This window comes from Arachis stenosperma, chromosome 2, assembly GCF_014773155.1.
Source record: "Arachis stenosperma cultivar V10309 chromosome 2, arast.V10309.gnm1.PFL2, whole genome shotgun sequence".
NCBI classification, from domain to species: domain Eukaryota; kingdom Viridiplantae; phylum Streptophyta; class Magnoliopsida; order Fabales; family Fabaceae; genus Arachis; species Arachis stenosperma.
Genome location: NC_080378.1, coordinates 52,859,989 through 52,874,665, shown reverse-complemented (window position 1 = coordinate 52,874,665; position 14,677 = coordinate 52,859,989). Strand labels below are relative to the sequence as shown.

Here is a 14,677-nt window from a genome sequence, read left to right as displayed (position 1 = left end):
ACACGAACGAGGTTTGAGAGATTTTGAGAGAAATTTAAAAATTTTCAGTAATGGTTTCGACAGTAAAAAATGAACGTTGTTTCATATTTAAGTGCGAATGGTAACGTTGGGGGGAAGGGAGTTCGCGCGTGTATACACGTTTCATTTAATAAGATTGAAATTTTTTTTATTTTGAAGCTGCTTAGATGGACTTAGTTAAAAAATTACTTGGATGTATAGTCCAACTGCCAAAAAATATTAATAATCACAATAAGTTGATATATAATTAATCACCTAATCAACTTGGGTTGGTCGAGTGGTCAGCTCACTCGTCCGCTTAAGCAAGTGTCAGGAGTTCGAACTCCGCCTTGTGCATGTAGCAATCCATTGGCCAGCGACATACCCTTAAATGGAGCTTATATCTGCGGCGGATTAATCTTTAACCTGTCGGGTTGGGGGATACGTTTAGATAAACCAAAAAAAAAAAAAAAATTAATCACCTACATCTACATATAAGCATTTACACTTTCACCGCTCTATGTTGCAATCCAAGTTGCAAGCTTTTGTTTGCAATCACCCTCTTCTCTGGTTTTCTTCAATTACCTTTTCTTCTTTTAATTCAATTTAATTTTTAGAAGTTGAATTTTTTAATAATCATCAACGTCGTTACCGTATTTATCTTAACGATTAATTCAATCTCATATTAATATTGTTATTCTTCTCTCTCTCTCTCTCTCTCTCTCTCTCTCTCTCTCTCTCTCTGTGGCTCTTTCTCAGAAGAAGCAATTTCGGCGAAGAACAACAAAGAAGAAGAAAGCGTTGGCTTTAAAAATCAACACACAATATTGGCTTCTCTTTTGTTTTCCCTTTTTCGTTCATATAAAAACTGGGTCTTCGACTTTCTCTCGAAGACCGATTAAGAACTGCAAACTAGGTACTTCAACCTGAGAATGAAACGACAATTGAAACTTGCGTTTTGAGTATTCGAAAACTTCCATGATTGTGTTCTTCCACTGATCGTGTTCTTCTTGCTCTCATTGTGTATTTGTGTTCGTCTGATGATTGATAAAATTGTTTGGTTTGGCTTCTATGGTTAAATTTTTGTTTGTGTTTTTGTCTTTCATGTACATGTGAATCTGTTGTTTTGGTCTTAGGTTTCTGGTTTTTGTCAAATTTTGAATCGATTTAATTGTTTGTTGCTAATGCGATTTACATGGTGAGAAACAAGGTGGCTTGTGATGTTTTAATGTTCGTAAAAGTGCATCATCAACACCGATAGCTAAACCAATTGCACCATCACCACTTTTTCTTTTGCTAAAAATTAATCATCCTACTTTTTGATTGATTGTTTTTAAGAATTTTGGATGAGTACTTCAGGCCACTTGTGCTATCTATAATTGAATGAAGCTGTGAAAACAGCAAGATTTTGTTTGTTCTTGATTGGATTTATGAACCAACAATATAGTTTTCTCTCTGACATGATGCAATAAATGTGTTTACTAACGATTCAGACTTAATTTCACTAATTATGGTTTAAGAATTTATGGAGATCAATGAAATTGATATGATTATTGTGTATTACATTGCAGAGGATTCTGATTCCATTGGGAATAATAGCAACTAATGGAAAGTCGAGGGCAAAAGCGTCCAGAAATGGTGGATGAACTTCCTGCGGATAAGCGGGCATGCAGTTCACTGGATTTTAGACCTAGTTCTTCAAATTCCTCAGTGCAAACCCATATGAATTCAACCCACTCGACATTGGAGGCCCATGATCATGACATGGACACTTCTTCGTCTGCATCGGCTTCAAGCCGATCAGAGGGAGAGCATGAGAAAGATTCGGCTTATGGTTCGTGTGACTCGGATGAAATGGATCAGCATCATAGTAGTCTCCGTGACTATCAGAGGCGGAGAATGTCAAGTGATCATGGGAAATTTAAAAGCATTATATCAAGCTTGAGTGGACAAACTGAACCTTCCGGTCAGTTAGCTGTACTTACTGAACTTTGTGAAGTTTTGTCGTTTTGTACAGAAGGTTCACTCTCCAGCATGACTTCGGACTTGTTATCACCGCTACTTGTAAAGCTGGCGAAGCATGAGAGCAATCCAGATATAATGTTGTTTGCTATAAGGGCCATCACTTATATATGTGATCTGTACCCTCGGTCAGCCGCTTTTCTTGTTCGCCATGATGCTGTTCCTGCATTATGTCAAAGATTGTTGGCTATTGAGTATCAAGATGTAGCTGAACAAGTAATTGTTTGTTTATTTGTTTCTCATTTGTAAAGTTTGCACCTTTTTTACTGTCATCATTTTTTTATAGAAGAAAGGAATATAAGGTTTATTGGTGTTGTATTTAATGTAGTGTCTCCAAGCATTGGAGAAAATTTCGCGAGAGCAACCACTTGCTTGCTTACAGGCTGGGGCGATCATGGCCGTCCTCAATTATATTGACTTCTTTTCGACGAGCATACAGGTAAGCCTTTTAACACAATGTGGCATGGTCTTCATGAGTGATGACCATTTACCCCCTTTTTTCCATAAATAAAATATGTATTTTATGATTTTAATTAATTAGAGGAGTGAAGATTTTTATTTTTTCTCATGATTTTCATTTCTCTTTTCTCCTGTCATCAGAGAGTGGCTCTGTGTACTGTGGTGAACATATGTAAGAAGCTTCCTTCAGAAAGCCCTTCACCTTTCATGGAGGCTGTCCCAATATTATGCAATCTTCTTCAGTATGAGGATAGGCAGGTACCAATGAATGGTCTTCAGAAATCAGAACATTGTCCTTTACTCTGACCAGATTGTTATATGTTGTGAGTTTCATCTTTCTATTATATTTACTGACTGGAAAATGTACTTCCTCAGCTGGTTGAAAATGTTGCTACCTGCTTGATTAAAATTGTGGAGCGAGTAGCTCAGTCCCCTGAAATGTTGGATGAACTTTGTCAACATGGATTGATTCAGCAGGTCACACATCTCTTAAGTATAAATGGGCGGACGACCCTATCTAAATTAATTTATAATGTAAGCAACTTTGAACATTCTTTTAATTTTTTAATATATTCTATGATTCTCCATTTTTTTCTTTATGAACTTTGATGTTATCTATTTGTTATTTTGCTTGCCAGGGACTGATAGGAATGCTTGTGAAACTTGCTTCTGGTTCAGTTTTAGCCTTCAGGACTTCATATGAGCTTAATATTAGCAGCATATTGAGAGATATATTAGCTACATCTGACCTCTCACATGGATTGCCAACATCACATGTAATTGTTGGACATTGTAATCAGGTTTGAGGCTTATATTTGGCTTTATTATTTTTTATCTTCTGCCGGTATATTGCACTATAGACCAATTAATTTGCTGTTCTCAAAATTGAAGATTTTGGCATATGCATTTGTAGTTTTTCCATTATTAATAATTAAATAATATACTTGTTTGATATGAAGCCCCTAAAGATATCCTTTCTCTTCTAAGAAGTGAGAAAATACTAATAATAACTACAAGAAAATGACCCAGATGCTGGCACACAGTGTAATCGCTTGCGGTCCAACATGCCTACAGTTTGTAAGAAAATTTAGTGTAAATTTTATCTAGAATGATGCAATTTGACAATTGGAAGTTTATTTTAGGCCAATTGATGGATCACTTTATGCTGTTTGAAAATTTTGTTATTCAAATTTCTTTTGATCATCTTCAATTCATGTAGTACCAAGCCTATGGAATATGGTATTGAATTTGCTATGATCCAACACTACTAAAAGCGCAGGTTGTTAAATACAGGCACTTGAATGGTTTTTCATCTGACAAATGTCCACGTTTCTTTTTTTTTTTGGTGGATGTATATTTTTCTAATATGTTTGGTGGGTTGTTACACTAGTATTTATTTTAATGGAAATACAGAAATACAATAGAACTGTAAAAGATAAAAGAGGAATTTCGAGAGTCCTCTTCTCTCCTAGCCTAGGCCTTTCCAAATCTTTTCCTACCTCTCACCTAATCAGCTCCTCCTTTTATTGCCTTCCCTCAAATTAATTATCATAATTAGCATTCGACTCCTACGATTACGCCTCCCTGATTCTCTCATCTGACTAATCCAATCATCAATTATTGTCACTTATGATTACACATTTCTCGTGCCCTATTATTCCTCCCTTTTATTTATTGCTTCTTCTAGAATAATGATAAGGTAAAGGGATTATTTTCTTCCCTTTTTTGGCTGCCTTTGCTGCTGCCTCAGCATTCTCTCTCTCTCTCTCTCTAGGGTATGTAACAATACCTTCCCCTTGAAGCATCACCTTGTCCGCAAGGTGGACGGAAGGAAAGGTTTCTTGAATTGCAGCTGTATGATGACAGTTGCAGCTCTTCCCGTTCAGGTTCCCCTGCATGGGCCTCTTGGTTAATCCCTACATCTCCTTCTGCCTCCTCTTCAGCATCTTCTCCTAGGAGTATGATTTGATAGTGCTTCATGGAGCACCTATGATCAGGTCCCCACTTCTCTCCACATCTGGAGCACAACCCTTTCCTCTGTCTCTCTGCCCACTCTTCGTTCGAGAGCCGCCGTGTGCCACTGTTACGAGTCATCTGCGAATGAGAAGCCCTGCTGCCTCCGTTCGAACTGGTGGTAAGGCCTGTACGAGGAGTAGGGGTGCCTCTGTTTGTGTTGGATCCAATCTCGCCCCTCGATTCGCTGCTGCCGTGTGGGTGTTGTACTTCGCCAAACTAGAATTTTTGAAAAATCCAAATCTAGCTCACACCGAACTTGATCCGCCTGATCCGCTCCCTTCCGGCAACCCCTCCACCCTCTTGCCGTTAGGGTCAACCCCGGTCTCCTTTCATGCTTGATTTCTCCATTCAATAGCCGTGGCTCTATCCATTAAAGCTGGTAAATTATCGAACTGAGCCACCTCCAACTCTGCCTGAATTTCCTTTTTGAGTCCATTGGCAAAGATGCACATGAGAGCCTTTGTTCCCAGGTTTCTCTGCGTTCATGCTGCAGCCTCAAACTCTCGCCTATACTGAGCGACGTCCTCCACTTGTTTCACCTCTAGTAACGGAGCCATGGGGTTGAGAGCAGCTCCAGGTTGAAAACCTTTCAATAAGTCCTCCTTGAATCGTCTCCATGTCTGAAATGGTGTGTATTCTTCCAACCACTCCATCCATGCGAGAGCCTCTCCCTCCAAAGCAAGAGTGACAAAGTTCATCCTTTCTGCCAGAGCCACCTGGGTGACACGAAAATATCTTTCCATCTTCACCAGCCAGCCATTTGCATCATCTCCCGAGAAGATGGGAATGTCAAGCTTCCTAGTAGGCTCAAATCTCCTCTGCTCTGTTTCACCTTCGTTATTGTTGCCGCCTCTGCCTTCTGAACCTTCTCCATCTCCCCCATTTCTCCCTCCAGCCCCGTTTCGTCCCTGGTCATGGTGTTGCAAAAACATTTCCCTCACCTGTCTTAGCAGGTTGGTGGATAAGAGTTTAAACGATCGGTTTTGAGCTTCCAGCGAACGATTCTGGGCCTCCCTCATCTCCTCCATTTGCTTCTCCAAGACTTCCAACCTTGACTCCATGGCAGCTCGCATGGAAACCATGCACAGAACACCTAAGATCGGTGCTCTCATACCAGTTGTTACACTGGTATTTATTTTAATGGAAATACAGAAATACAATAGAACCGTAAAAGATAATAGAGGAATTTCGAGAGTCCTCTTCTCTCCTAGGCTTTTCCAAATCTTTTCCTACCTCTCACCTAATCAGCTCCTCCTTTTATTGCCTTCCCTCAAATTAATTATCATAATTAGGATTCAGCTCCTACGATTACGCCTCCCTGATTCTCTCATCTGACTAATCCAATCATCAATTATTGTCACTTATGATTACACATTTTCCTGCCCTATTATTCCTTCCTTTTCTTTATTGCTTCTTCTAGAATAATGATAAGGTAAAGGGATTATTTTCTTCCCTTTTTTGGCTGCCTTTGCTGCTGACTCAGCATTCTCTCTCTCTCTCTCTCCAGGGTATGTAACATGGGTCCAGTGAGTGATTCTCTAAAAGACCAGTTTCAATTGCTTGCATTGGTACATTGTTATTTTATAAGATGATCTAGTAATAGAATGATATAAATATTCTATTTATTCTCTGAGTTATATTATGCCTACGGCATAAAAGTTTTCAGAATTTAACTTACTAATTTTATAGGAATCTGTTATTGACATTTATTCAGTAAATTTTTTGGAAACATTGATGTATACATTATTAAAAAAATATTACATCAGATTAAAATTTCCAGGTTTGTTGACATTTATTCAGTAATTTTTTTTGGAAATATTGATACATACATGATTAAAAAATATTACATTAGATTAAAATTTCCAGGTTGTTTTTATCCACAATAAATAAGTAAACAAATTCTGTGTAGCATTTATTATGGGAAAGACTAGGAATCTTGCCATAGGTGGTTTGTTATTCGAGGAAAAAGTTTGTAAAAGACCCTAGTAAGCTTGTAGAAGGGAAGGGAAGATTTCTTTTTAATAGTCGAATCAATTCATGTTTGTATGATTTGTGAGCTTTCTCATAAATGACCTGTGAAACGTTTTTCTTATAAATTGCTGACCTGTTAGGTGTATGAAGTACTGAAATTGTTAAATGAACTTCTCCCTGGCATTACAAAAGATGAGAATGATCAACAAGTGCAAGACAAGGAATCCTTTCTAGCTAATCACCCAGATCTCCTCCAAAAACTAGGGACTGATGTGATTCCCATGTTGATCCAGGTTAGTTTTGTTTTCTTGTGAATAGTTAAAATTATTTTACTTTATTTAATTGCACTGCAATGATTCTTACTTCCTGAACAGGTGTTTAATTCTGGTGCGAGTTTATATGTTTGCCACGGATGTCTATCAGTTATGTACAAGATAATTACTCTGAGTAAATCTGATATGCTTGTTGAATTGCTTAAGAAATCCAGTATTTCAAGGTGAAGTAGACCTGTCTCATCCTTAGACTTGCAGTCAGAAATTGATTTTGTTAAAGGTACTGATTTTTCTCCTGCTTAATCTGGCAGTTTTTTGGCTGGAGTGTTCACTCGAAAGGATCACCATATGCTAATGTTAGCCTTACAAATTTCGGAGACCATCCTTCAGAACTTTTCAGATATTTTCTTAAAGTTGTTTATAAAGGAAGGTGTCTTTTTTGCTATTGATGCACTCTTAACACCAGAAAGATCTACGCAATTGATGTATCCAGTATATAGTGGGATTCAGTTGTCAGTGGATTCCAGTCAAAAGTTTACTTCTAGAGAAGCTCTGAGGTGCCTATGCTATGCATTTTCGACTAGCCAATCTCCTACTCCTTCAGAAGGTGGACACTGCAAACTTGACAAGGACTCTGTTCATAATCTTGCACAGAATATAAAAACAAAATACTTAGCACCGGAATTATATGATTCTGAGAAAGGATTGACTGATATTTTGCAGCAACTAAGAGCATACTCTAATGATTTATTGAGCATGTCTGCTGACAACAGTGTTTGTGCTCAGAATGAAGAGAAGGTTAACAGTATATTATTGTCTCAGATTATGGACAAGCTTACCGGCAAGGAACAGGTCTCTACTTTTGAGTTTATTGAGAGTGGAGTTGTGAGATCACTTGTCAATTATTTATCTCAGGGTCATTATGTGAGTGAAAATGATGGAAAAGGAATTGTTGGTGGTAACTATGCTGCCATAGAAAAACGATTCGAGGCCCTGGCAAGGGTATGTTTACAAGGTTCTCAACCTTTTTCTAGTGACACAGCCCTTCCAATATTAATCAGGAACCTGCAGAATGCATTGACTTCATTGGAGGCATTCCCCATTGTTCTAAGCAATGGACCAAAACTGAGACATTCATATGCTGCTGTTCCTAGTGGATGTTCCATTCCTTATCCTAGCCTGAAAGTTCGTTTTGTCAGGGCAGAGGGTGAGACTTGGCTGAATGACTGTACTGAAGATTTTCTTACAGTTGACCCTTTTTCTTCTTTGCATAGCATTGAAGGATATCTTTGGCCCAAGGTCAGCAAGAAAAGCAGAAAGCAAGAAAAATCAGTATCAAGCCACGTAGTGTTGCAACCAGAAAGTCCACCCCTTCAATCAACATCAAATGCAAGTTCCTGTCCAGCTGAAATTCCAGTAATTTTGGGGCCTGGTGACATGTCAACAGATCTCCCTGAAACACAGGTTGTATTTCTAACTAAGCTTATTGATTTATTACAATGCAGCCTACTTCTGTGTTTATTTATATAAAGTTGGTGATTGAGGCTTGTTTATTAATTAGCTCTCCTTTTTATGTTGTAACTATACTTGTTTTGAAGGGAGAACCAAAGTTATCACATCCGGATGAAACAGCCAAAGTGAATGCTGGAGAATCATCTTCCTCTGGAACTCAGGTTGTAATCATATTAGTTAGTTAATAATGCAAAACACTTTTGGTTATTTGCCCAAAAATAAGTTTAAAGTTGTACTAGACCATTGTTCTTTATTCATCTTCTAAAAGTATATCATTTTATGGATTAGTATATCATTCTTTAAAACCGAACATATTTACGTGTTATAAATTCTGATCACTGACGAGCACTTTGAGATTTTTTTAAAGATGGGTTAGTATTATTCTGGAGATTATATAATCCAACAAGTCATGCAATGTAAGTAACTTGGTCAATAATCCCAAGTAACAGGGAAATAGGAGATGTAAAGGATTCATGCCAGCTTGATAAAATTGAGTAGTAGTGTGGTTGTTCTCTATGATAGGAAAGTACCAATCAAGTTTAAAGGATACACTTTTACTGGATAACTATAAAACCTGAAAATATTATGTTACATTGACCACTGTGTGTTGGAAGGGGAAAGGAAGTTGCAGAGATGAAGATGCTGCAATAGATGAGTCAACACACTACACAGAACATAAACAAATATAAATGCATTAGAAAGGAAGTTGTGTAGTATATATAAAAAAATGGTAGAATTCCAAACTAGGTGATTGTATTATGTGATTATTAGACTTGTAAAAGCTACAATAGGAGGAGTGGATTAGATTGAGCGCATTCCAATAGGTGGGGATAGGGTAAGAGAAGGATTTGCTTGTGTACATACTATGTGCTATTCTCAAGTAAAGTTTAGTAGTTATGATGCTGTTATAAAAACTCTACCTCTAAATTCCAGAGTTTTAAATTTCTTTTTCATCTTGATTATGAATCTCTTTTATATGTTATTGTCTTTACTTACTAAATTTTTGTTCCCATATCCTAACAGGGATCTGTAGAGAAGGAACTGCAATCCAATGCAGAACCAGACTCAAAATTGGCAAGGCAGCATCTTGCATCTTGTAGCAACGAAGCTGCTCAAAAACTCAATTTTTACCTTGATGAACAGTATCTGGATCACCAATTGACTCTCTATCAGGCAATTCTTCACCAAATAGTAAAACAAAATGACTGTTCTTCTGGTTCAAAATTGTGGAGTCAAGTACATATAATAGCGTATAGAAAGGCTGTGGAATCCAAGGACATATTGCCTACAGAGTGTCTGCCTTCACCTCAGGATTTATCTCATGATGAAGTTTTAGCTTATTATCAGCAGACACCTTTCTTCTCAGACATCTTCTCTTGTGAACTTGTTTCCGATCTCCATAGGCCAAGTCCAACTTATGATGTTCTATTTCTTCTTAAATGCTTGGAGAGCATGAACAGATTCATGTTTCACCTTATGTCTCGTGAGAGAATTTGTGCTTTTGCTGAAGGGAAAGTTGATAACCTAGATAGCCTGAACATATCAGTTCCTAGTGTCCCACAAAATGACTTTGTGAGCAGTAAGTTGACAGAGAAGCTGGAAACACAGATGAGGGACTCTTTGGCTATCTGTCCTGGTAGTATGCCATCATGGTGTAATCAGTTAATAACTTCATGTCCTTTTCTGTTTAGTTTTGAGGCTAGATGCAAGTACTTCAAAATGAAAGCGTTTGGCCAGCCCCAGATCCAACCCCATATGTCTTACAACTCCTCTGGAGCAGAAAGTGACAGACGACCAAGTCTTGGTGGATTGCCTCGAAAGAAGATTTTAGTTTATCGTAACCGGATTCTTGAGTCTGCTGCTCAAATGATGGACCAACATGCGCGCAATAAAGTGGTTCTTGAAGTAGAATATGATGAAGAAGTGGGCACTGGCCTTGGACCAACATTGGAATTTTATACCTTGGTATGCCGTGAGCTACAGAAATCTGGGCTGGGCATGTGGAGAGATGATCCTTGTTCCTTTGCCCTCAAGTCAAATTTACAGGTTGAGGAAATGGGAATCAATTCTCTTTATGGATTGTTTCCTCGACCGTGGTCATCAACACTTGATACATCTAATGGCATACAGTTCTCCGAAGTAACTAAGAAGTTTTTCCTTTTAGGCCAAGTTATTGCTAAAGCACTTCAAGATGGAAGGGTCTTAGATCTCCACTTCTCTAAAGCCTTCTATAAACTTGTACTTGGAAAGGTAAGCAACTCTGGATGCAATTAATGAACCTCAAAGGAGCTCTCCACCCACCAACGAATAGCTAGATAGATAATGATGTTGCTTATTACTAACTAAGTTTCTCTATTTGCTTATGGATATGTCACTTTAGGAACTTTCTCTCTATGACATCCAGTCACTTGATCCGGGGCTTGGTAGGGTGTTGCAAGAGTTTCAAGCACTCATTAACCGGAAAAAATTCCTGGAATATTTCAATGGAGGGAATGAATTGGAATATGGATTAAGCTTCCGGGAGACCAGAATTGAGGATCTCTGTCTTGATTTCTCGCTTCCTGGGTATCCTGACATAGTTCTTGCTTCAGGGCATGATCACACCATGGTTAGACATGGCTCAGTATTTTTACAGTTCAAGTGTCTTCCATCCTTGCATTGGCAGAATACTAATGTCAAATATTCTTCTGTTGTAGGTAAACTTGACAAACCTGGAGAATTATGTTTCGCTTGTTGTCGATGCAACTGTGAGGTCTGGAATTTCAAGACAAGTGGAAGCTTTTAAATCTGGCTTTAACCAGGTATTGTACCACTGCTCACTCTGTCTTGATAATACTTGAATATTTTCTAGCTAGCTAGCTATTTATTGAATGCTCTACTGTTTAAAAAAAGAACCTTCTTCGTTGTGCATAGTTACTGTCACTATTTAAAAGCTGTAGTCAATTGCATCATAAAGAGAAGAAAAAATCTCGGGAGAATTGAGGATTTTTACATAATCAACCAAGTGTATCTGGCCCTGAAACAAACATACATAAATCCCTTAAATTAAGATTTTGTTTTAATCTCATCTAGTTCTCAAATTGGACTCATCTCATGATCTCATCTGATCATGAGACCTTAATTGTACAACAGTTTTCCCCCCTAATATATAGAGGTTTTACAATAGTTGGCAAACATGTTCGTAGAGTCATTGTACATAGCAGTAAAATTTCTTGCGTTGCTTTGTGTCTGAGGTTGGCTTCAATATTTTGTTATGCATACTTCAGTGCCCATATTCTCTTTATGATTTATAAATGCTAAAATAAACAGCAAATCAACAGTTAGAGCTTGGAGAGAGACGTCTGATGACAAGACTGCTTAATTGCTACCTTTATTTAATTTATTATATGAAGTCCAAAATAGGTTTTATGTCTTCTAATCCATTCTTTGTCTGTCTTCACTCTTCAGAGCAGGCAACCACTAACAGTGTACTGAATATTTTGGTTTTATTTAGGATACTGTTTAAAATTCATATTTTCAACTTCCAGGTTTTCTCTGTCGAACATCTTAAGATTTTTAATGAACAAGAGCTCGAGCGCATACTTTGTGGAGAGCATGATTGTTGGGCTGTATGTATTAATTTCTTTCTTGGTTCATGTTTAATTTTGCTCTGCCCTTATAAAAGCAATTCAAAGGGAAAAACTGAATTGAAATAATGTGTTGGTAGCAGATAAATGAGCTCGCTGATCACATTAAATTTGATCATGGATACACTGCTAGCAGTCCTCCCATTGTTAATGTAAGCACTTCCGCACTTTTGATTCCTTTTGATATTATGTTCTGATTTTCTTTCTTTTTTCCCTATTCTTTTCCTTTTGTTGAATCTCATAAACTGCCTAATTCTTTGGATTCAGTTGCTGGAAATTATCCAAGAGTTTGATCATGAACAGCGTCGATCCTTTTTGCAATTTGTGACTGGTGCACCACGGCTTCCTCCTGGAGGATTGGCATCTCTCAATCCAAAGTTAACCATTGTTCGAAAGGTGTGTAAAAACTGTACCGCTATTTTTCAGTATGCAGGTTTCACTCTCCACATGTTTTTTTGGTCTACTTACACCCTTTTGAGTATTTTCCTTGCAGCATTGTAGCAACCGAGCAGACTCGGACCTACCTAGTGTGATGACTTGTGCAAATTATCTTAAGCTACCTCCATACTCATCAAAAGTACCTTTCACTCTTTGAAACTCACAATAACAAACAAACATCAAATAAGTTTCTGCAAACGTTGTTATTACTTTTGAGCCTAACTTTTTTTTCCCCACACTCGATTCAATTTCAGGAAAGGATGAAAGAGAAGCTCTTGTATGCCATTACAGAGGGTCAAGGATCGTTCCACCTCTCATAAAATCCGTTATCTTGGGTTTGGATCTGGTACTTGGAATTCTGAAGCTGTAATTATTAGGTTAATTGGTAGTAATGTAGATAAAGGATCTCAATGAGTTACTTGCTGGCAGTGATCTCAATGAGCTTACTTTACTGGTAGTGGTGTGTCTCAATTAGTTTACTTGGACATGAAGGAGCTGCTGTGTTTCTTCACTGACTACAATTGTTGGGGGTGTGTACATAAAATGCCTGCTGATAGAGTTAGAATATGATTGACATGTGTCGCCTGTACAGAGATGGAGGGCACTTGTCATGGTCGGTTGGTTGGTTTCGTTGGTTATGCTTTGATATTTTAGTACAGTTTTATTATCATTTTTTTTTTTTGTACAGGAACCTTTATTATGGATAGACTTTTAAATGCAATGATAACAGCTTGCTATCTTTACTCTGGCTAGATTTGCTATTGTTCTGTTGATTCAGTTATTAGTGAAACTTGTTTCTGTCGTTTTTCTCTCCCCCTCTGTCGCCTCCCTTAAATTCCATTTGCAATTTTGGATTGGGAGAATCTTACTTTGGGGTGGGATCATGGGTAGATTACTTGAGCTTAAATGAAGATGTAGTTTAATTTTTGCTCACTTGTTGAGATTTAAGAATGTACCAGTATTGCTCATTTCTTTCATCTTAAGAGCCTCGTCCAGCACACTTATCATCTGAAGATTTTATATATGGTTTAATCAATGAGATTTAAATTAGGTTATATCTTTGTTTATTAGGTTGCTATGTAAAACTCTTGCATGAAAAAATTTATCCTCCTAGAATTTTATAACGTGGAAAATACACTATTTATATAAGTATGTTATAATATAACTAGCAGTTCAACAGGCACTATAGTATCTCTTCTGTCGTTTTTTTATTATTTTTAAAAGATTAATTTTCATAATTTTATTTTTAAAATTATAAATTTGATAAAATAATTTAAACATTAAGAATAAAAAATATTTAAAAATAAAAATAAAAATTTTATAAATTATTTAACTTTTAGAATGTATAAAATTTATAAATTTAAATTAAATAAGATATTAAACAAATTATGTTGTTATTATGTGTAATAAAATCAAAATAAAAAATTAAAAATATTATTTACAATTAACTATTTATAAATGTTATTAAGTTTATTTATTTATTTTTAATAATACTTAATTTAAAACAGAGATAAAAATTTATATTAAAAACACTCTTTATCTTTTTATATATAATTTTAATTGATAATTTTTGTTTTAATTTTATATTTAATCTTTTAAATTATTCTTAATTTTATTATTTTTTTTAAAATTATTAATTTATATTTTGTTATATCCCCTCATTATATCAAATACTATTTTTTTCTTACTATTATTCTCTATATACATACTTGCTCTATATACACAATGATAAAGTCGGCAATGCTGGCGGCAGAGATAAGGGGAGAGTGTAGGAGGGTTGTACCTGGAGACAAGGAGGGGATTAATTTGGGAGAGACGGTTAGACCCTTAAAGGTGTCCTTTAGAGATAAAGTGGTGGGCGCTAAGACGGCTAAGGCTTTCACATGGACAGAATCTCTTTTTGGAGATAGCATGGCTGTGGTGATTGGAAAGCAGGGGGATTTCACACCACCACGTGTAACTTTTTCGAAAAAAGTTAGGTCTTCTTTGATTGAACCATATATGGATGCAGTGGTTATTAAGGTGTTAGGAAAGCATTTCAGTTACACAGCGCTTCTCCACATGCTGAAGGCCATATGACGCCTCAAAGGTGGTTTTGAATTGTTAGATGTTGGGTTTGAATATTTCATGGTTAAGTTTGATCTCTTCGAAGATAGGAAAAGAGTGCTCTTAGGTGGTCCTTGGTTGATTGCGGGGTTTTATATAGCTGTAAAACCTTGGTCCTATGATTTCAGATCATGTGAGGCCTCTTTTGGATCCACCATGGTTTGGATCCGCATCTCTGGACTTCCTGTATGGTACTACCAGGAGGAGGCAATGATGCGCATAGCAGCGGCAGTAGGGAAGCCAATTAAAGTTGACTTA

General features: G+C 36.9%; 1 protein-coding gene across 2 annotated transcripts; it reads left to right on the top strand.

Moving 5' to 3' along the window:
* Nucleotides 1–721: 721 nt before the first annotated feature.
* On the top strand, nucleotides 722–13,056 carry LOC130959045 (E3 ubiquitin-protein ligase UPL4). 2 transcript variants are annotated; one of them, XM_057885259.1, is made up of 18 exons: nucleotides 722–913; nucleotides 1,569–2,235; nucleotides 2,348–2,458; nucleotides 2,620–2,736; nucleotides 2,854–3,012; nucleotides 3,117–3,278; nucleotides 6,606–6,758; nucleotides 6,840–6,961; nucleotides 7,049–8,201; nucleotides 8,336–8,410; nucleotides 9,273–10,499; nucleotides 10,630–10,857; nucleotides 10,946–11,050; nucleotides 11,777–11,857; nucleotides 11,959–12,027; nucleotides 12,143–12,271; nucleotides 12,369–12,452; nucleotides 12,568–13,056. In XM_057885259.1, exons 2-18 carry the CDS (start codon nucleotides 1,603–1,605, stop codon nucleotides 12,631–12,633), a joined length of 4,674 nt encoding a protein of 1,557 aa, XP_057741242.1. In that variant the 5' UTR covers nucleotides 722–913; nucleotides 1,569–1,602; the 3' UTR covers nucleotides 12,634–13,056. The 2 variants fall into 2 exon arrangements, with proteins under 2 accessions (XP_057741242.1, XP_057741241.1); XM_057885258.1 differs by having other exon boundaries at nucleotides 11,956–12,027.
* Nucleotides 13,057–14,677: the final 1,621 nt, after the last annotated feature.

Coding starts and splice junctions, on each gene's coding strand:
- LOC130959045 (XM_057885258.1), top strand. CDS start 1,603: ATGGAAAGTCGAGGGCAAAAGCGTCCAGAAATGGTGGATGAACTTCCT. Junction 8,202..8,335: donor CAGATCTCCCTGAAACACAG/GTTGTATTTCTA, acceptor CTTGTTTTGAAG/GGAGAACCAAAGTTATCACA. Junction 12,272..12,368: donor AGTTAACCATTGTTCGAAAG/GTGTGTAAAAAC, acceptor TTTTCCTTGCAG/CATTGTAGCAACCGAGCAGA.